Raw genomic sequence first — 22,251 nt, 5'->3', positions numbered from 1 at the left:
TGGAAACGGGGGTCATCGCCAGCTTTGTCTGCCCCCGTCAAAATGTGACAAGGTTGGAAGCTGGCCCTGCAGAGGTGAGAGTGAAAATGAAGTATAAAGCAAGCTAAATACAGAAGAGTTCAGCTCTGAATCTCTTTGTTTTCTTTATACGTCCGGTGGAATATACTGTTGTAAAAGACGGCCACAACTCACCCAAACGTTGATCGGTGCCAGGAGAGAAAACTAATGGGAACCGTAAAGCAATTGCAATGTCTTGTCTTCTGGGTCATGGACCAAGTTCACTTTCCTTAGTCTCTATTATGGGCTGAAATGAGTTCCCTCAAAATTCATCTGCTGGAGTCCTAACCCCCAGGACCTCCCAACGTAACTGTATTTGGCGGCTGGGGCCTTTAAAGAGGCAATTATGGTAAAATGAGGTCAGATGGGTGGGCCCTAATCCAGTATGACAGGTGTCATAACAAGAAGAGATTAGGACAGAGACACACACGGAGGGAGGACCAAATGAGGGTACCACAAAGAGGGGGCATCAGCCAGCCTAGGAGAGAGTTCTCTGAAGAAACCCACCCTGCTGACTTCCAGCCTCCAGAGCTGTGACACAGTAAAGGCCTGTGGTTTAAGCCTGCCAGTCTGGGATACTCTGTTACAGAAGCCCTAGTAGACTAGCACACCCCTCCCCCGGGTCTCCCCACTACCAATTTTGAACACTGGCTCCCCCTTCTTTCTGCCCCGCTTCTTTCTTTACTTGTCTTTTAAAAGAGGTTCCCTCGCCTTCTTCCCAGACAGAGGGGGAGCCTGGGGGAGGTGAGAGGGAGAGAAGGCATTTTGCACCCTGACTCCCCGAGTCTGTCAAGAGGCTCAGGCCCCCAGAGCTCACAGGCGTGTCTCTTGACTTTGCAAGGGTATCACTTGACTTCATCAGAAGATGTGACTCTCCCTTGCTGGGTGACTCTGACCAAGTCGCTCAACTTCTCTGAGCTTCTGTTTTCTCATACATTAAAAAAAAAACTGGTGTTGTGAATCCCTTCGAAGGGGTTCAGAACGAGCCTCCCCAAAATGTGCCACTTTGGCTCGTGGATTGTTTTGAGCTAAAGAGAATCAGGGCCCAAGAGACCCAGGAGGGGCTTTTTACCTCCCCCTCAGTTTCCTGAAGGAATTGAGACTGGGGCCAGACTCAGAGAGAGAGAGCTATTACCAGAGATCCCTTTTATCTGAATGACCTATCTATATGGCAGGGCAACCATCAACTCACCAAACATCTGTCTTCTTACTGTCCTGTGCATCACCCTCCTCCCCTTGGAAGCCTCAGGCCCCCATCCCATTCCTCAGCTCAGGATAGTATAGAAGCCTCAGCTGCCCGACATGCCCTTGGGTCTCATATCTTTGGGACCCCCCCTACGTACATAACTAATTTGTTTTTCTCCTGTTAATCTGTCTTATGTCAATTAAATTATTAGACCAGCCAAAAAACCCAGCGGGTAGAGGAAAAAGATTTCCTCCCCTATGCTTTCAGGGTTGTTGTGAGGTTCAATTAAGATAACACACTGGGGCTTCCCTGGTGGCGCAGTGGTTGAGAGTCCGCCTGCTGATGCAGGGGACGCGGGTTCGTGCCCCGGTCCGGGAGGATCCCACATGCAGAGGAGCGGCTAGGTGCGTGAGCCATGGCCGCTGAGCCTGCGCGTCCGGATCCTGTGCTCCACAACGGGAGAGGCCACAACAGTGAGAGGCCCGCGTACCGCAAAAAAAAAAAAAAAAAGATAACACACTGGAAAATACTTAAATACTAGTCACCGTAAGTCTTGTTAATTCTTTTCTTACCTTCTGTGATCATCTATGGATAATTAATTGCGGTAAAAATTTCTATCTGCAAAATAGGTACTACCTGGAATTTTATAGTGAGGTATCACGGAAAAAAAATAATCAACAGGGTTCCCCGGGTGGCGCAGTGGTTGAGAGTCCGCCTGCCGATGCAGGGGACGCGGGTTCGTGCCCCGGTCCGGGAAGATCCCACGTGCCGCGGAGCGGCTGGGCCCGTGAGCCATTGGCCGCTGAGCCTGCGCGTCCGGAGCCTGTGCTCCGCAACGGGAGAGGCCACAGCAGTGAGAGGCCCGCGTACCGCAAAAACAAAAAACAAACAAACAAACAAAAAATCAACAAATAATTTGAACTTCTGTGACTCTGAATATTATATATTTTAAAGGGTTATTTCTTCTACTCTATATTTTGTTGGCCTGATAAAGTTTTTTTTTTGTTTCTCCTGCCAGTTAAGATTTATGAAGAGTGTTGTAGCTGATGTTAAGAGAAAGATTCTAAAGACACGAAAGATCTGGTTCCTGCCTTCATCGATCCTGCAATCTATTCAGGAAAATAACATTTTAACTGGAAAAACACTTATGAAATTAGTTCAACGTGGTTTTCAGGGCTGTGACGGGGTGTGTGGAGCCAAATCTCACTGCAGGTCAAGCCAGGTACATACTTGAACTTTTTTTTTTTTTTTGCGGTACGCGGGCCTCTCACTGCTGTGGCTTCTCCCGTTGCGGAGCACAGGCTCCGGACGCGCAGGCTCAGCGGCCATGGCTCACAGGCCCAGCCGCTCCACGGCACGTGGGATCTTCCCGGACCGGGGCACGAACCCGCGTCCCCTGCATCGGCAGGCGGACTCTCAACCACTGCGCCACCAGGGAAGCCCCATAGCTGAACTTTTTAGGACAACTTTCCACACAGCAATTTCCAATTATCACCTGTCTAAAGACAATGCCAGAAGAAGCTAACCAATCTGATTGAAAACATCTAAAATCAGGAAAGGTAATAAAAACCTGAATGCTAACGAAGTAATGTATTTTGCTTTAAAGAAATCTAATTGTGTAACAATTTGTACAACAGAACCCTTTAATACACAAGTACCGGGACTTCCCTGGTGGCACAGTGGTTAAGAATCCACCTGCCAACGCAGGGGACATGGCTTCGAGTCCTGGTCCGGGAAGATCCCACATGCCTTGGAGCAACTAAGCCCGTGAGCTACAACTACCGAGTCCGCGTGCTGCAACTACTGAAGCCCATATGCCTAGAGCCCGTGCTCCGCAACAAGAGAAGCCACCGCAATGAGAAGCCCGCACACCGCAACGAAGAGTAGCCGCCGCTCGCCGCAACTAGAGAAAGCCCACGTGCAGCAACAAAGACCCAATGCAGCCAAAAATAAATAAATAAGTAAATTAAAAAAAAAATACACAAGTACCTCCAATATTCTTAAAACACGATTTGAATAACCAAATCTTAATTTTCTCATTAACTACTTGGGAACCCCTGAAAACAAGATTACTGACGATAGCAACATTTCAGTAGGAAAACCATACATTCTTGAGAAATGCAATTCATATCTGACTTTTGAAATACCTGACTTTAAAAACAGCTCAACCAAAAAAGAAACTGCATAGTTGTTTTTTTTTTTTTGGTGGAAATTCACAAAATTCAAAATATGGTAATTTCGTTAGTAGGGACATAGGGTCAAATGGCTCAATGCTTCAGAAGCCATATGTCTTAGGAGCCATATTTGAATTTGGATCCTGACTTGACCACTTACTGACTGTAAGTCCTGGGCCATAGTACTGTACTTTTATGAGTGTCATCTTCCTCATATTTTAAATGGCTACCTTTGCCTTGAAAGGGCAAGAATAATCAGTGCACCTCTCCTGGCCAGTAGCAGCGGTCATCCTGGGTGGAATTTCTAGATGAGAAAGTATCATAGTGGATTCTGATGACTTCCCAGCCTTTGCCTCTCCCTAAACGGTGAATTTTTCTGACGCAACTTTGTGTGTCCCTCCCACCACTTACTTCTCTTCTCTGGAGTCTAGCAAGGTACACAGCACGTATCAGAACCTCAATCCATGTCTGATGAATGAATACACAAATAAATAAATAATACGTAGATAATTTTAAAATGGAGGAAGAGGAAGAAATAAACTAGTGCGTGGAACACATCTTAAGTCCTGGTAACAGACCTGTGTCTTTGGCAATTTAAATCTGGAGAAAGAGATGAAAAACACCAAAAGATACTTTTAGCTATAGGAGGATAAAAGGAAAAAAGAGTAGGGGGAAGTACTACGGTCGCTGTCAGTCACTGCTCTGGAAAAGGTCATGCAAAGTCCTTGTCAACTTTATTCTGTAGTGTAGAGCTAAAACAACCTTTAAAATAAGAAGCCAAAATTATCAGGCACATTTACATGCAAGAAAATACCCAGTGAGATAAAATGAAATTAATTCTCTCACATGCATTGTGAGAGTCGTGTCTTTCTAAGACATTTTAAGATGCGACAGTGAATTTTTAATAGTGCTGTCTGTTGCATGCGCTTTTCTTTAGCAAAGATTTTGGTTAATATGTCGGAAAGGCCAAAGGTCAATTCGTTTTCATGGATCCAAACCACGTACTCTATTTTAGTTTTTAAACATGATAATAATTAAGGAATATCCTTGAAAACGAGGAAACAGTACACGTTTTTGTTGTTGCTTTAGAAAGGAATATCTTCCTACTTTTTCACGTCTTCCATCAGACCACAATCCGAGTATTTTCAAAAGAGTATTATGGCATTGAGTAGGCGGTAGCCGAGAAGGCTGATTCCTTAACCAAAGGCCAGCGCTGCCAATAGGCTTAAGTTAACGGCCAGGAAACGAGCGTCAAAGAAACCCCAGACTTGGTGGCTGGTCCTCGGAGAATCTCCCGGGGACACCGCGAGCCCCTCCCCGCGCCCTTCCGTCGCCAGGCAACCCGGGCACGCCGCGGCTCGGCCCCGCCCCCGCTGCCATGGCGACGCATGCTGCGGCTAGGCCCCGCCCCCGCTGCCATGGCGACGCGGGCCGCCGGCGGGTGCTCGCGCCTCCCGGGCGCAGCGTGGCGTTTGCGCTGCACCTGTTGGGGCCGCGGCAACTTCTCAAACCTTCAGCTCACCCAGCGCTCCGCTCCCCTTCGCCTCCTCTCACCCTCGCTTCAGAAAGCGTGCCACGGACGCAGAAGTTCAGCCACCTGCTGCTGGGTGGTCCCCTCCCCAAAAGTGAGGGAGGGGTGACCAGCGGCACAGAAAACCCGCCTACCTTTCTCAGCATTCCTGCACGTTAGCGGGGCTCTCTTGAGGGACTGCCTACCCCGCGCCGAGCTCCGGTGGGCAGGAAGTCACGGGGAAGCAGGCGGGGAACTCGGCCCCGGCGGGCGCCGCCGCGAGGGCCCCTGCGCCCCCCTCATTTGCAGGGCAAAAGGCGGGACCTTCGGGCCCCTCGGGCCGGAGACGGTGAACCCGTCCGGTTGCTACCTTCCCGGCCGGAGTTCAGACTGGCTCTGAAGAGCTGTTCAGACTCCACGTTTCCCGGGCGACGAACATCCAGCAGCTCCTCTGCAGCGGCGCGCGCCTCCGCGCCCCGGGGCTGTGCTATTGTTCGCCGGCCGGTGCAGGGCGTGGTAGAGGCTGGGAGCGGCCCGGAGCCGATTCAGGCAGACAGGGTGAATTTCTTGCAGGGTTTTCCTCTCCGGCTTCCTCCCAGCCCCTTACTGTTGCATATTCATAAGAAGGCGGGGCCGCTTGCCGTCTCTTTTGAATCCTCGGGGTTGAGGAAGCCGAGGCGAAGAAGAGGGGACGGTTCGATTTGGAAACAAACACTAAGAGGAGGACAGGGTGGGGAGGAAGTGGTAACATAAATAAGCAAACATAGGAGTCCTGTTTCACAGTTTCTTTCCCCACCTTCAGGCTTCGAGGGCGCGCGCGCGCGCGCACACACACACACACACACACACACACACACACACACACACACACGACCTTCCTCCATTCCTGAAGTGAGCAAAGGAAACTTCAAGGAAGACCTCACTAAATCCCTTGGCCCTAACTATAGTAGTAGACTAATTGGAGAACTTGGGGGGAGGCAAGGATTTTTAACACATGATTTGACCTATGTGCTCCTCATGGCTGTTAAAAATTATATATGCAGACCTTACTAATTACAGTGATTTTATTGAATTTCATCATAATTGATTGTCTGCTTTTAATGTGGTGCAGCCCTCCACCATGCTCAAAAAAAAAAGATTTTCTGATTTATAAACAATTACGTTGCTAATGGGAACCCATTTTCAGAAAATAAAACTAGCACAAGGAAAAGGACAGGCTTAGGAAACTTCACATGAGGACAGGGACAGTCGGATTGAGAAGCGCTAAAAGCCATTGGTGGGGAGCTATTTCCCCCCAGACATGACAAGTGGTCTTCCAGAATGGCTTCTCTTTCCTCCCTGAAATGTCCATCATAGGAATCATCACTAAATTACATCATGGACTTCAGATCCAGCTGCCCCTCACAGTACAGGTTGTTCCCTGAGGAGGTGACTTACAGGGATGCAAAATTCTTCTGCTTAACACTCGACCCCCAAATGACCTGCCATGATGCTTTCACCATAGAATCTACTCCTCTGTGTTAAAGTCCTATGGAAAAATCCCTGTTAAGATGTAAATTTGTTAACCCAAAAAGGTGGCCCATGCTCCTTTCCCCTCACTATTTACAGGTGCTTAGACTCTCGGACATTAGAAATCCACTTCTGCAGGTTCTCACTGGTGCCCATCTACTAGTGGATGGTGGGTTCTGGGGAGATAAATGATAATGAAACAGCCCAGGGCACTGCCCTGGGGGGCCAGCCTTCTAGTGCCAGACAGAATTCAAGCAAACAAAAAATCAGGGAGTCATCATCGCTATAAAGTAAAATAAAGCCATTTAGAAAGGCAGGTGCTGGAAGTCCAGAGGGTATAGAGGTGCCGTGACTTCCTGGATGGAACCAACTGAGACTAAGTCCAGGTGTTCTGTCAGGGTTTCAGGTCAATTCTGTGGTCACCAGCTGTGTAACCTTAGGTATACAGGTACCCTTCTGAGTTTGTTTCCTCTTCAACCAAACAAACAAAAGCCTAGGCTATGTTTTCAGTAGTTTTTAGTGGGCAGGGAAGGTTGCCACGCTGATGGCGTGCACACACAGGGGCAGAGGGTTTGTCCATGTGGCCGGATGGTCATGGCATGGATGCTGCGGTCCGACTGCTGGGCAAATCCTTCACCTCCAAGTCAGGTTGCCCCCATTGTAAACATGGGTAATAATACCCACCTCAGAGGTTGCTGAGAATAAATGAGGGGTACAAAAATAATAGGGCTATAGCTATTGTAATAAGTTCTCACCTTCCGGAGGGTGGCCCAGTGGCACATCCTTGGAAAGTGGTGGCTATCTGATTGTGAGAACTAACCTCGCTTTCTAACTTTGACCCTTATCTCTAGTCCTCTCCCTGCAGAGGGAAATAGGATGTGAGGGGACAGGCTAACGCCAACAGAGGCCCCCGCTGGCCCTCTACGTGCATTATCTCTTAGCCGCAGCCACCACTAACCACTGTACAGATTCAAAAGAGGATCTGAGAGGTCGATTTCCTCACCGACAACACACAGCACGGTTTTCCCTAGTGCTCTAGTCACTTCTGAAGACTTAATAAAATCACTGTGGGACATGGGACAAACAAGGACCCCTGCTCTAGTCTAATCTGATGCTCTGTACTCTGTGTGTGCGGTAAGTACTTGTTAACTGTCCCGTCGACCCGCCTTTCTCCTAATGTGGATTCCCGTAAACGACTTTGAAACATGTTTCCCCATCTTTTCTCAGGGCCCACTTGGACAGCGTCTGGTGAGAAACGTTGCTGGCACTGGCCATCAATCTGTCTGTGAAAGCGTGCAGACAGTGCTTCTGGATTTCAGATCGCCCTTCCCACAAAGGATGAGTTAGAGACCAAAGAGGCCACAGAGAGAGGGTGGGGAGGCCCAGTTGTGAGGAGCTGGCCGCCCTGAAACAGTTCCATGAATCACGAGCACTGGGACCCGGGAAAGACAGAAGTTAGTGTCACAACCGGAGATGCCAACTAGACCTCAAGGAAGTAGCCAAACACAAATGACGCCTGTCACTAGCATATGCGAACACAGTGAAATGTTCGTCCACTTGTCTGGAGATCCTGAATCTTGTCATGGACCCGATACTTTGCAGGATACTGTCATCTATGAGATTTGGCTCAATTACCACTCTTGTTAATTCTTTTCTCAGCTTCTGTGATCATCTATGGTTAACTAATTTGGATAAACATTTCTTCTGCACTTGAAATACACAGAAATGCATTGTATCCCCTCCCTGGACTCCCAAGTTAATCCACAAGTAATGTTAGGCTAATTATGTGGGAAGATCCTTATCTAAGCCCTATGCAGACAGAAATACACAAGCTAGAATCTCCCCAAATTTCCAGATGTAATATTATTCCCATGAATTGCTCTAGTGCATTATTGGGACTTGAATTAAATGAGAGGAAATCAAAAGTGGGTAAGAAAGACTCATGTCGACTGCCCTAAATTATTCTCAGCATCAAACAATCATGTCACCTTGGCATCCTAAAGTCACTTTTTATCATTTTCATTGCGTACCCCGAGAAATAGGCACATAAACAAAACCGACAAGCTCTGACAGTGTTATTAACCACCAACGCCAAATTGGATCATTGTGGCACGGAATCCCCTTGTGGTTACGCTGCCCCGTACAAGCACCTGCTGCCCTCAGTGTACCAGGCAGACATGAAGCGGAGAGAAGAGAGATTGAAATTGAGGTTTCCTAGTAAATTCACCCCAGAGTAAGCCCTTAAGAATTGTTAGTCAGATTTCTCTCAAAGCATTAATTGTGCACATGGCTCTGTTGCTATTGAAGACACAATAACAAACTCTTACTCTCCACTTTGACTTTTGTTCACTGGTTCATTCAGCAACTGTTTATCCAGTAACTATGTTTGAGGAAGATGCCAGGCACCTGGGGAGTTTTTTCAAAAAAGCAGTTGTCCATAAGGACATAAAAATATAGTGAGGAGATAACATATATGTGTAAATCTAATTCCTGTAAATTAAATAGTTTCAGTGTGGCTTTAAAACACACACTTTGCATTACAAAAAATTGTAACTGTGTGGTGATGAATGTTAACTAGACTTGTAATTATTTTGCAATATATACCTATATCAAATCATTATGTTGTACACCTGAAACTAATATGATGTTACATGTCAATTGTATCTCAATTAAAAACTATAAAGGGCAATTTCTGATCAAAAGAAGACAAAATTTGAAGAATTCTGTAAAACACAGTTTTATAAAGCTAAGAATTCAATTGTAATATGAATAACGGCTTTTTCTTGATTTGTAAATTGGAATTTGGGGATAAAATGCATTTGTAAGTTTGAGAGGAGGCTGAGGAATAGATTTCTTCCTGAAAGATCTCCTGGATGACCCAAGGGTGGAAAGGCATTGGAGACAGCAAGGGATTGGACAAGAGCACGGCAGAGGCAGGTGGGGAGATGGCCAGGGTGGGAATGGGGACCCCCAAGAGTGAGGAGAGGTGAGGGCACCAGATTCAAAGGGGCCTCTAATCAAGGCAGAGAGGTTCTGGCTAATACGATTCAGTGACCAGCATCCCCCAAGAGGGGCTGGTGGTGTGGTCGGTGGTCTTAGGTCAGAACTCCCATCTTGGCAGCAAAACAAGCACTGCTGTTGGTTGCACAGGAATTGATGTCACAGGGCTCAGCCCAGGCAAGGGAGGGTCAGGCAGGTTCAAGGAACGTGAGGAGAGAGTAAGTCAGAGGAGATGGTTGGGGACGGCCTCCAACTGACGCAGGCTGTTTGCCCTCGGCCACAAAGGAAGGTGGCAAGGCTCTTACTGAGCTCCTTCAGCATACCCGGCACCATCACCTTTGTTCACCTCCCTGGATACACATATCCGAGTGACATGTATTATCTTTTCTGTTCCTAGCTTCCTTCAAATAATCCATCATCCATTAGCTTATTTAAACGCTTTCTGAACGGTGTCTAATTTTAGCCTGCGCATGTTCTTGGGAAGAACGAGTTACATCTACTTTACAGTCACCGCCTACACGGGCACTGTTTTTGGCTGACCTTGAGAGGATGTTAGCTTGCACCAGAGCACACCCTCACTCAGCACTGTTGGCCCCCCATCCAGCCTTCATTCATTTGCTCAATACGCACTGATTCCGCACAAACCCTGTGCTAGGCTCTGGGCCCGGCGCAGCGGAAGCAAAGCAATGTGCTCCCACTCTCCAGGAATTCACAGACTGATGGCAGAGAGACTGGGAAACCGACCCTACCGCTGGAAGGCAGGTGTGAACATCTGAGCCGGTACCATGGGTGCAGCGAGGAGAAATGCCTCCCTAATCAAACACGAGCCCCTGCAGGAGCTCACCTGTCCCTGCACCCCAGGTTTTTGGTTTCGATAGTCTGTCTTTTCGGTCTTCCCCTTTTCCATGTAAATAACCTTTATCTTTTTATCCGGCTCCTTTATGGAAGTCTCTTTAGACGCTTGACTTTTTAAATTTAAGGTTTATTATTTCTTTCTTGGCCTTGGACCTGAAATGGAAGAATCTTTCAATTGTGGACACATGACAAAAAAGTTCAGATTATGCCCTCAAGTTACTTCACTCTTCATGCCAACCTAACAAACGGTTTAGTGACATGCACTGCAGAACTGATCTTATTTTCTTTTGAAATCCACTTAAATTGTAAATGTTGAGAACCCAGCACTCTAGGTCTGCTGTCACCATCTGATCGTCTGCGTGTGTGTGTATGTGTCTGTCCGTCCATCTGTTTTTTCGGTTTGCTGAGGCTGAGGTCACTTAGGTCCTTTCATAAATACTAAACCCCTCGCCCAGAACCTATAAGGCAAGGATGTCATCCCTGGCAGCTAAGTGATCCTAAAAGGACACAGGTATTTTCTTTTAAGAGATTTGAGTGGAGATAAAACGTATCAGTGACAAGCCAGAGAGGAAAACCCCAGGGTCATCTCCAGCCGACTTGACATCGGCTGATTTCACATTTGAAAAACGAACAACTGCTCTGAAGTTTGTGATTTCAGCTCACAGACGCTGAAGGCTCCTGGGCTGTCCTGACAGGAGAAAGCTCTGGAAGGCTTTCCCCACATGCTTTTACAGTTACCTTTAGACCCTTGCTCAGCGGGCGTGCTGCTGAAGAGGATTTTCCTGCTGGGCCCGTGGACACATCACCAGCCTCCTTCTGGAAACCGACAAATCACGTTAGAAGTCTGCTGTCACATCTTTCTATTTCATGAGCGCAGAAGGAGGCATGTTGAGTTAAGAAGTGTTTATGGCCTGAATAAAGACAAAGCAATGAAAATACAAAGTTGAATACATGGATTTATGCCATTTAACCAGCAATGTTAATGCTTTCGGTCCATTAAACTGTGCATCTCCGGCCTCACACACTTGCTGGCTCTCCTCTGGACCTCTCCCCACAGAGCAGCCTGGCTCATCTCACTCCCTTCACGTCTCCTGGCCACTGATGCCCTTTCAGGAAGGAGCCTCTGATTAGCCAGTGTAAACTAACAACATACACACACACACACACACACGCACACACACGGGCAATAGGGAAGCCAAATCATATTTCTTTGAAGAACAAATTTGTACACGGGATGAACAAACTAATTGAATTTTTAAAAATACCACTTGTCTGTTATTTTTTTTTCTGTAAAATTCCTCTTAAGATAAGCCCCATTTGCACTTACATGGCCATAAAAATCGCAGGATAAAAAATACGCTAACTTGAACGACGTGAAAATACAAGATCACAAGACAGAAGAGACGTCTACATTTCCCTTAATGCCTTCAGTTAAACCCCTGTAAGTCCAGCTGCCTTGTTTTCCAGTCACTCATATGTCAATGTCTTATCCCTTTCTGCAGGTTTTTTGTTTTTTTTGTTTTGTTTTTTTTGCAGTATGCGGGCCTCTCACTGCTGTGGCCTCTCCCGTTGCGGAGCACAGGCTCCGGACGCGCAGGCTCAGCGGCCATGGCTCACGGGCCCAGCTCCTCCGCGGCATGTGGGATCTTCCCGGACCAGGGCACGAACCCGTATCCCCTGCATCGGCAGGCGGACTCTCAACCACTGCGCCACCAGGGAAGCCCTCCTTTCTCTTCTTTATCGCCCCAAGTTGTCTAACTTAAATTATGTCGTTTCTTTACTTATCAGAGCCCTTACTGATACAGAGCCCAATCGCAACAGCAACAAAAAAGGAAAAATACATCAAAATTAACAAACCGGAAATTGCAGGAATTATGTAAAGAACATTTCAAAATCTACAGAAGAAGACTTAAATGGAAAGACATCCATGTACTTGAACGGGAAGCCTCAACATCATAAAGACGTCAGTTCCTCCTTGGTTAATTTCTAAGTTAAATGCCAACAGGTACTTTTATTGTTGTGTTGCTATTACTGTTGTTGTTTCATTTTTTAATTAAACCAGTTTTACCATTCATGTTGGAAAACAAACAAACAAGAATCGCTAGGGAAACTCTGAAAAAGAAGGGTAAATATTAAAACATAAAATCGTTATCACTATTTTTTTTAAAAAAACCTATGGTACCGGGCTTCCCTGGTGGCGCAGTGGTTAAGAATCCGCCTGCCAAGGCAGGGGACACGGGTTCGAGCCCTGGTCCGGGAAGATTCCACGTGCCGCGGAGCAACTAAGCCCGCGAACCACAACTACTGAGCCCGCGTGCTGCAACTACTGAAGCCTGCACGCCTAGAGCCCGTGCCACGCAACAAGAGAAGCCACTGCAATGAGAAGCCTGCGCATCGCAACAAAGAGTAGCCCCTGCTCGCCGCAACTAGAGAAAGCCCGCGCGCGGCAACGAAGACCCAACGCAGACATAAATAAATAAATAAATTAATTAATTAATTAATTAAATTAAAGAAACCTATCATACTGACACGTCAATAGAGAGACCTACGTAATTAAACAAAAGCCCAGAAATATACACAAATACCTACGAAAAATTACAATAAACATTGCATCTCAAATCAGTGGGGAAAAGAACTATTTAATAAGTGGTTTGGGGACAACATGCAGCATTCTGGAAAACAAATGCAGCTGAACATTTTAACATATATCGGGAAAAAATCCAAATGAATCACAGATTTAAATGTAAAAATGGAGTCATAAAAGTATTAGAAATAAATGTGAGAGAATTTGCTATAACTGTGGAGTGGTAAGTCTTTCTAATTGTAACTTAAAACCCAGAAGTCATGACAAAAATTGTTGAATACTATATTACAAAAAAAATTTTTTTTAACTAGAAGTAATGTTTAAAGAGGAAGTGGGAATAAAATAACATGTTCCCAGAGATCCATAAGAAAAAGACCAACAACCCAGTAGAAAAATGACCAGAAAAACAGTTAGCAGGAAAATAAAAACAAAAGAGTTTTACACATGAGAAAATGCTCAACTTTTCTCATGATAAAAGAAATGCAAATTAAAACAATGCTGAGAAATTACTGTCCACTTATCAGGAAGGAAAACTTAGAAACATGATAAAGGATTCCTGGTGAGCCTGTGAACAGACAGGTTCCTCTATACAAGGCTCTTAGGAGTAAACTGGTGGCGCTCTACAGAGGACTGTTGACAACGGCTACTAGAATTCCAAATGCATTTACTCTCTGATCCAGCTATGCAATCCCTGGGTATTTATTCTGCGACATATTTGCACAAGTGCAAAATTATAAACATTCCATCTCAGCATGTTGTTAATAGCAAAAAACAAAAACAAAATCCCAAAACAATGCAAATATCTAACAATGAAGAAATGATGGCATAAATTAACATGTATCTACAGAATGCAATACTTTGCAGCCTGAACAAACACGGAGAATGCCCTCCGTGTACTGATATGGCAGGATGTTCATTGGAAATGTTAATTGAAAAAAGCAAGGTTCTGAGGAGGGCGCGTAGTGCATTACTATTTGTATGAACAAAAAAGGCGAGGAAAGTAAGAATATATAGATTTGCTTGTACGTAAACAAGAATACTCTGAATGACAGGTCCTACTGAATAGAATAGGGAACTATATTCAATATCCTGTAATAAACTATAATGGAAAAGAATATATACATATATATATATATATATATATATATGAATCACCTTGCTGTATACCTGAAACTAACACAACATTGTAAATCAACTATACTTCAATAAACTAAATTTAAAAAAAAAGAATACTCTGAAAGGACAGGCAAGAAACTAGTCACACTGGTTATCTGAGGGACAAAGGTAAGGCTGGGTGGAGGAGGAACAGAGATGGGAGGGTGGCTTGCATCATTTATCTTTTTATATTTAGAGAGGTTGAACCCTGTAACTATATCCTCTATGCAAAATTTTCAAAATGTAAAGACATATTAATCTTAAAAACAGAACCCCAGAATAATGGAGGTTAGTATGTTACCTAAGAATTACTCCTTAACTTAGAATGGGTTCTTCACACCCCCTGGGGCCCATGTTGTACCGTGAACATTTTCTGTCCTCATCCAGAGAGAACGAACAAGAGCAGGTCTGTTTGTTTCCAGTTTGGCTAATGAGATGAGATTAGGACATTTATTCCTCAGCTCTGACCCAGACTCAGGATTCAGAGGCAGGAGAACCGCCCTAGGTATGATCCCCTCTCCATTCTTGTCATGGGGTCCCCACGTGCACTGATTTTCGTAGCACTGTTGTACTTCTTTCTCTGAACAGCTTAATATACGCAGCTGCAATATTTTCAACCCCACCATACGATTCAACACCATTGCCAAAAATGATAGGTCTTTAGTTTAGCCTGACAGCCCATGAGTGATACTTCTCCTTTTTTCCTTTTCTTTCTTTTTTTGCATAAGAACCTACTTCATTCAGCCTTATTTGTACATAAGACTACCATAAGTTTTATCTATAAAAACATCTAGGAGGAGATGTTTTCTACAGATCGTGGGCTCTCCAGCAGAGGAGCATTCAAATCTGTCACTGGTGAAAATCATGAAATGAACAGAAAACTCCGCAAAAGCGAGAGGGAAAGTGTAGGAATTAGACGTGCGAATCTATTTTTCCTTTTATTTTGGAAACCATGGCGACTGAGAGCTCTGATGAAGCCATACAATACACCAGCAACGACTCAGGAGCATCTTGGAAGGAATATATTGCTTTGATATATTCAGTTCCTTTTCCCACCAGACAAAAATTTTCCTCAGAAATCAACATTTGCCAACCACTGTCAGGTTTTCTATAAACCAAAATACAATGGACCGACTAGTTGCCCAGCAGAAATGACCTTCTGATGCCTAGTCTAGCCTTGTTTCAAATGCCTTAGTGTCCCTGGGCATGGGATTACAATCCTCCAAACGTCTGGAAAATCTGAAAACGAAGTTAACAGATTGAATCATAGGTCTCCACTCACGTGAATAGTCCGTGAGCAGCATGTCTAGGGAATAAAAGCCAGTCTGTATTCACATCTTTGTGAATCTGCTTTCCTATCCATTTACACATTGAAATGGCTTTACTATGCAGCCTTTCTTTGAAAGAAAAGAGCATCTTGCATTTGTTAATGAGGCAGAAAATTCATCACACATCTTAATCACACCCTGCTTAGCACTTGCTTCTTCCAAGACTACATTCTTCAAATGATGTGTTCCTAAAAAGCTGTGTATAAATCTAATTTTTAAAACTTTAATTGAATTTTATATTCGTGAAGACCATTATTTAAAGAAGCTCTGTAATGGATTCTTTGTAACAAGAACAGATCCTCCTAATTGATCCTCTTGCAGGACTGGACCTTTTTAAAAGGGTTTTCTTAACAGATTTATTTCAGATTGTCAGTTACTTAGATACCTAGCAACATTAAGTCCCAAGATCAAGGTTGTGTATTTTTGAGTATAAAACTCATACTTAACATGTGAATTCCCAGTCTGACTCCAAGAGAACACATATATATTATATTATTAACATTACATATTTGTCATATATTTACTATACATTTATATTATATATAAAGCAGAATGCATTATATATATACAAATTAAAACATTTAAAAACCCACATAATGTGTATATTAATAAAGTAGGAAGGAAAAAGAAAATTTTTCATTTGATCTATTTTTTCCTAGATATATTAAATTTGGGGTCTGAAAGCTATCCTCAGAAAATTACTAATTTTACTGGCCTTTCTCTACTTTTTCTGAACTATGATTTTTGTATCCCCCAATATCTTTCCAAAATGAAAATCACTTTTTTCAACCAAAATTTCAGATCTTTACCTGATAGAGTTTATTTTTAATATTCATAAATGAAGAGAATACATAACTATGTAATGAAAAATAGCTATTATAAATTCAGGAACATTTTTAAAAATCGTAAGAATTAATTTTAAATTTTATGTTTTTTTAAAGATAACTAATTAAAGATAAATACACACGTAATTTTTAAAGTCTAGTTGAATAGGGGGCATGCCTTGTCCTGATAACAAAGGTAATCACTTTATTTTATTTTTTTAAAGATTTTTTTGGTGTGGACCATTTTTAAAGTCTTTATTGAATTTGTTACAATGTTGCTTCTGTTTTATGTTTTGGTTTTTTGGCCACGAAGCTTGTGGGATCTTAGCTCCCCGACCAGGGATCAAACCCTCACCGCCTGCACTGGAAGGCAAAGTCTTAACCACTGGACCCCCAGGGAAGTCCCAAGGTAATCACGTTAAACCACTTTTTTTCAAGACCACTTTACTGAGGTGCGATGGACACACAAAAAGCTGTACACATTCAATGTATGCAACTTGATGAGTTGGGGGATAAGTATTACATCCCTGAAACTATCACAACCAAGGCCATGACTTATCCATCACCTCCTAAAGTGTCCTTCTGCCTCCGTTATTCATTTACTTTCATTAAAAGTTTTTTTTTCCTTTTGCAGTAAGAGCACTTAACATAACGACTGCCTCGTACCAAATTAAGTGCACAATGAGTGCTGTAACCAGGGGCTCTAGTTGTACAGAGATCTCCAAGTTACCCCTCTTGTACAAATGAAACTTTGTAACCTGTCACGGACATGTCCCCCACCCCCGCCGCTGGTGCCAACGATTCTACTCTCTGGTTCCATCAGTTTGACTATTACAGGTTCCTCATAAAAGTGGGATCACGCAGTGTTTGTCCTTCCCTGTCTGGCTTATTTCACTTAGTGTGATGCCCTCTGGGTCCATCCACGTTGTCTCCGATGGCAGCATTGCTTTCTTTTTGAAGGTTGAATAATGTTCCGTGTATACCACATTTTCTTTATCCATTCATCCAGCGACGGACATTTAGTTTGCTTCTACCTCTTGGCTACTGTGAATATCGCTGCAGTGAACACAGGAATGTGGTATCTCTTTGAGATCCTGACTTCAATTCCTTTGGATAAATACCCAGGAGTGGAGTTGCTGGGTCAAGTGGTAATTCTTTTCTTTTTTTTTTTTTAATTAATTAATTTATTATTTATTTATTTATTTATGGCTGAGTTGGGTCTTCGTTGCTCCGCGTGGGCTTTCTCTAGTTGCAGTGAGCGGGGGCTACTCTTCGTTGTGGTGAATGGGCTTCTCATTGCGGTGGCGTCTCTTGTTGCGGAGCACGGGCTCTAGGCGCGCGGGCTTCGGTAGTTGTGGCTCACGGGCTCTAGAGAGCAGGCTCAGTAGTTGCGGCGCACGGGCTTAGTTGCTCTGCGGCATGTGGGATCCTCCCAGACCGGGGCACGAACCTGTGTCCCCTGCATTGGCAGGCGGACTCTCAACCACTGCGCCACCAGGGAAGCCCTCTCGTTCTCGTCTTTTTGATGATAGCTATTCTGACAGGTGTGAGGTGATATTTCACTGTGGTTTTGATTTACGTTTCCCTGGTGATTAGTGATGTGGAGCATCTTTTCATATACATGTTAGCCATTTGTACATCTTCTTTGGTGAAATGTCTATTCAGGTCCTTTGCCTACTTTTTAATCATCTTATTTGTTTTTTTGCACTGATTTGTAGGAGCTGCTCATACATTTTGGATATTGACTTCTTATCAGATGTTTAACCTTTTGATTTTAGTGTTTCTAGCAGTTGGTTTTCTCTAATAATAATTATACACGGTTATTTATTGTTTTATCAGCCTTACAATGGAACTATTGATTTCCTGCTACGATAGATGAGAATGTTTTATTTACCACTTCCTACCATTCCTGCCGCTCTTCCCAGTATAAGTTATCACATCTCTAGTTACTTTATTGGTTATATTAATTAACAGAGACATTTACTTTATATTAACTAATGTTCCATCACTAATGGTGAAATGTATAAAAGGACAGCTCATATGAGCGTTTTCCTTTGAGATGAACAAAGGTTATAATGTTGCATTATATGTAATCATATATTACTTTGCAATAAGCTATATAGAGAGAATCACCATGTAAATACAATGTGTGCATATGTACACAAACATTTACATATAGCATATATATATATATATCATAATGATATAAATGCTGTTTATAGATTTCAACTTTTGGATTCAATATATAGGTAAGTTATAGAGAACTTCATTATGGTTATATATACTTTATATATGGTGCAGTTATACTTAAAGGATTTTTAAAACTCATGAAATCAGAACATTTATATTGCAAAAAACATAAAAAAGGATTTGGGTTGTGTTATTTATTCACTGACAGATACTGTTTGATGTACATACCATGTACACAGCAATGCTTCAACCCTGAGACCTCCCCAGTTTCCAGGTTGTTAAATACCAGTCTGCTGATGGTTTTGAAAGCAGTACCTAAAGAGTTTAAATATTTTCTTCTTTTTTTTTTTAAAATGGGCTTATAGTTTACATCTCTTTTAGGTTATAAGCATCCTAAATACAGAAACTGGGTTTGGCGTAGTCAGTAGTTAACAAGTGCCTATCGATTGGCTGCTATCATACTTCCTGAGGAAGGTTATATACTTAAAGCTCAAGTGCGTCAGTTCTAATAATATTTCTCAGGATAACTGAGGAAACGTTGATTTCAGCGTGCAGTGCAATTTTAGGTGACGTGGGGGGCACAGGAAGAGATAGCTTCTGGTCCTTGGTCTTAAGGACCCACCCTCTACAGTTGGGAAGGCAGACAGGGAAACAAGAAGCTTCCTGGACTGTAACGGGGCACGAGCCAAGTATACGGGAGAAGGACAATTAATTCCAACAGTGAGAGCTTTGGAGGACCTGGTGAATGAGATGGCACTGAAGTCGAGCCTTTAAGGTGAGCAGGATTTTACTAGATGCTAAAGAGGAGACTAGACGTTACAGGCTGAGGGGATTTGTCCAAAGGCAGATGGCTCTTCACCAAACCTCACCATCCTCTCCCTTCCGTGGAGTAGAGTTGTCTCTGGAAAGTAGCTGCCCTTCCCAAGGCTGTCCTTCCCAGCTCCTTGTTACATCTAGAAATGGCCATGTCATTAGTTCTCTCCCAGGGAGTGATGGGCAGCTAGGAAACAGGTGTATTTCCATTCTCTCTCCCCCCATCTCCTGGAGCATTCCAATCCCCTAAGAGAAAGAGGAGTCAGAGACAGAATCTTTGGCCCCAGAGTCACTCCAAGAACAAAGCTGCTCGGCAACTAGGAACACGTTCCTTGAACTGGAGAGAAAAGAAAGCACGAAGTGAGCGATACGGGCTGCGGTCACGTCATCACAGCACACTACATTTATCACTCAAAGGGGGAGAGACATCAAGAGACCCTTAAACCAACAAGCTTCTAATCTGTTAAAATGTTGAAAGAAAAAATACTCATCTTCTCCACTACAATCTTCCCATAAAATATGTCCTTTGGGATGTGGGAGGTGTTTGGAAACGGCATGGCCTGAAAGTTGAGGGCAAGGGAAGAAAAGGCACCCCCGAAAGGATAATTTCATTTCTTCCCCCACGGCCGGAGGCTGCACCTGACAAACTTCAGTTTTAGTTTTTAGTTTCCCCTGGGCTGTCCGTGGCTGCTACTACCACTGGGAAAACTGGGTCACTGAATGGTAAGCAAAACTGTCCTCTTTTCCAAGAGCTCGCTGGGGAATCCCTGCCTGGGGCATCACACCTAACGGCAAAAGGCAAAGCTACCAGGGCTTTCTGGGCAATGCAATTGATGGGAGATGGGAAGTAATTAGGCTGCTCCAAGGAGACCAAAGTCCACGGAGGGGACAGGCCTGCCTTGGGAAAGATAGGCCTGCAATTCGATCAGAAACTTACAGTCAAGTCTGATTTTATCATTAGACTTAAGTTGACACTAGCCAGTTAACATTTAACATTAGCCTTTAGAATACGTCAAGTCTAAGACATTCGAAAAGAAGAAGCTTCTAAATAAACAGGGACTCCTTTCCGGAATCACACGCCCATTCAGACATACACCGAACTGCACACAAACCTCTATAATGAGCCACTCTTCTTGGGCCCATACACGTATGTATGTTGACACAAAACACCCGGGGCTAGATGAAAATCCAGACACATTTGGGATCTACCACTGGGCTAATGGCCATTATAATAACATATCATTTTATAATAACATATCATATAATAACATATCATTTAATCCAGACACATTTGGGATCTACCACTGGGCTAATGGCCATTATAATAACATATCAACATATCAACGGGTAAATAATTTGGGAGGAGTCACGTGGTTAAGCACCTTGGATAAAAAAGTGATGAGCTACCTGTCCTGTCCCTTGGCTTTTATTTCCAACCAAAGGGAAGTGGTGACCAAATACCACCTAACAGTCAACCTAAAGGAGACAGACCCTGAGAAAAAGGCTCAGAACATACTTTGCTAAGGACCTGTCAGTGCTTCTGCTTCACCAGGATTTGCCATGAGACAGAATATTTTCAAGAATTATTGCTTAGCCTTTTAAATGTATGTACATATAAATACGATGGCTGTCACTTCAAGGAGAAGGTTACACAGCTTTTGAGACAAGCATTCTCCTGCAAAAGGCAAGAAACTGTGTATATCAGAAAGGGATTGTATCTGTTGGGTGATGAGCTCTCCTGGCCGAAGGAACGAGAAATCGGGCTTCGATCGAGGGCAATTCAGAAGGTCCAGCCATGACTCCCCAGAAGACGCCTGCCTAAATAGACAGAGTGCACCTAGATTAGTGCATTTAGACCAAAGAAAGATGGAGGTACTTTTACAGCGTCAATACAGGTATCATGGGCTTTCTACCTCATGCAGTATTCACAGTATCTGAGGAGTGGACACAGATGTGCTTTCAAGGGGCAGGAAGTCCGTAAGCAGGAGAAACCATTAAGCAGCTTCCAATGGAATTTATTAAAAACAGAATCCGTAGGCATGGGACTTCCCTGGTGGTGCAGTGGTTAAGAATCCACCTGCCGATGCAGGGGATACGGGTTCGAGCCCTGGTCCGGGAAGATCCCACATGCCACGGAGCAACTGAGCCCGTGCGCCACAGCGACTGAGCCTGCACTCTAGAGCCCACGTGCCACAAGTACTGAGCCCTTGTGCCACAACTACTGAAGGCCGCGTGCCTAGAGCCCGTGCTCCGCAACAAGAGAAGCCATGACGATGAGAAGCCCGCGCACTGCAACGAAGAGTAACCCCGCTCGCCGCAACTAGAGAAAGCCTGCGTGCAGCAACAAAGACCCAACGCAGCCAAAAATAAATAAATGAATAAATGTATTAAAAAAAAAAAATCCGTAGGCACTACGCATTCTTAGAAATATACCATGATATGACTAACATGACACCAGGATACACATGAGAACATGGTCCAGGAGGCTGCAGTGATCAGGCACTTGCATCTACGTAGGAAGCTGGGGAGAAACACACACATCCTCCAAGGAAATGTCACAGCAACTTAAAAGGAACTATTTCCTTCTAACGCATTTTATAAAATAGCTTATGGAACAAACTTCAAAAATCAGTAATGCCACCAAAAGCCCATCTAGCCTCCCAGACTGGCATTTCCTGGTATTTACAGGTCTGCAGTTAGGGAACAGAGGCTCACCTACTATCTGTCCAAGTATTTAAGAGTTATAAATATTAAAAGTTATAACTCAACCAACAGTTAAATAAAATGTTCTATCCATTGCCTTGTCAAATAGAGCTTCATAACAGAAAAAGATGTGTAGAGTTATGATTTTTATATTTTGGACTCCAGTCCAAAAATCACTATTTAGGTTTTCATCAACAAGCCATTTACAGAATTTGTGTTCTTTGACAATTATTGTCTAAGGGATTAAAAATAAAATGTAAGTATAGTTGAAGTATGAAAATTTTAAATATATATGATGAAGAGTACATGAAGAAATTAAATTATTTTAATATACATTTTCCCAAAAAGTTAGCTTTATTATAT

The 22,251-nt window shown here is 43.7% G+C and overlaps 1 protein-coding gene across 1 annotated transcript in view; it reads right to left on the bottom strand.

Annotated features, from left to right (window-relative positions):
* The window catches only part of SPATA13 (spermatogenesis associated 13), a 263,660-nt gene extending 258,362 nt beyond the window's left edge, over window positions 1-5,298 (bottom strand). The window contains exon 1 of the mRNA XM_033409367.2: window positions 5,083-5,298. Within this exon, the coding sequence (XP_033265258.1) occupies window positions 5,083-5,094 (12 nt within the window). The 5' untranslated portion in view covers window positions 5,095-5,298. The remainder of the gene's footprint in view (window positions 1-5,082) is intronic.
* Window positions 5,299-22,251: the final 16,953 nt, after the last annotated feature.

The sequence above is a fragment of the Orcinus orca genome, chromosome 18, assembly GCF_937001465.1.
Source record: "Orcinus orca chromosome 18, mOrcOrc1.1, whole genome shotgun sequence".
NCBI lineage: Eukaryota > Metazoa > Chordata > Mammalia > Artiodactyla > Delphinidae > Orcinus > Orcinus orca.
This window is presented reverse-complemented; position numbering and strand designations above follow the sequence as displayed.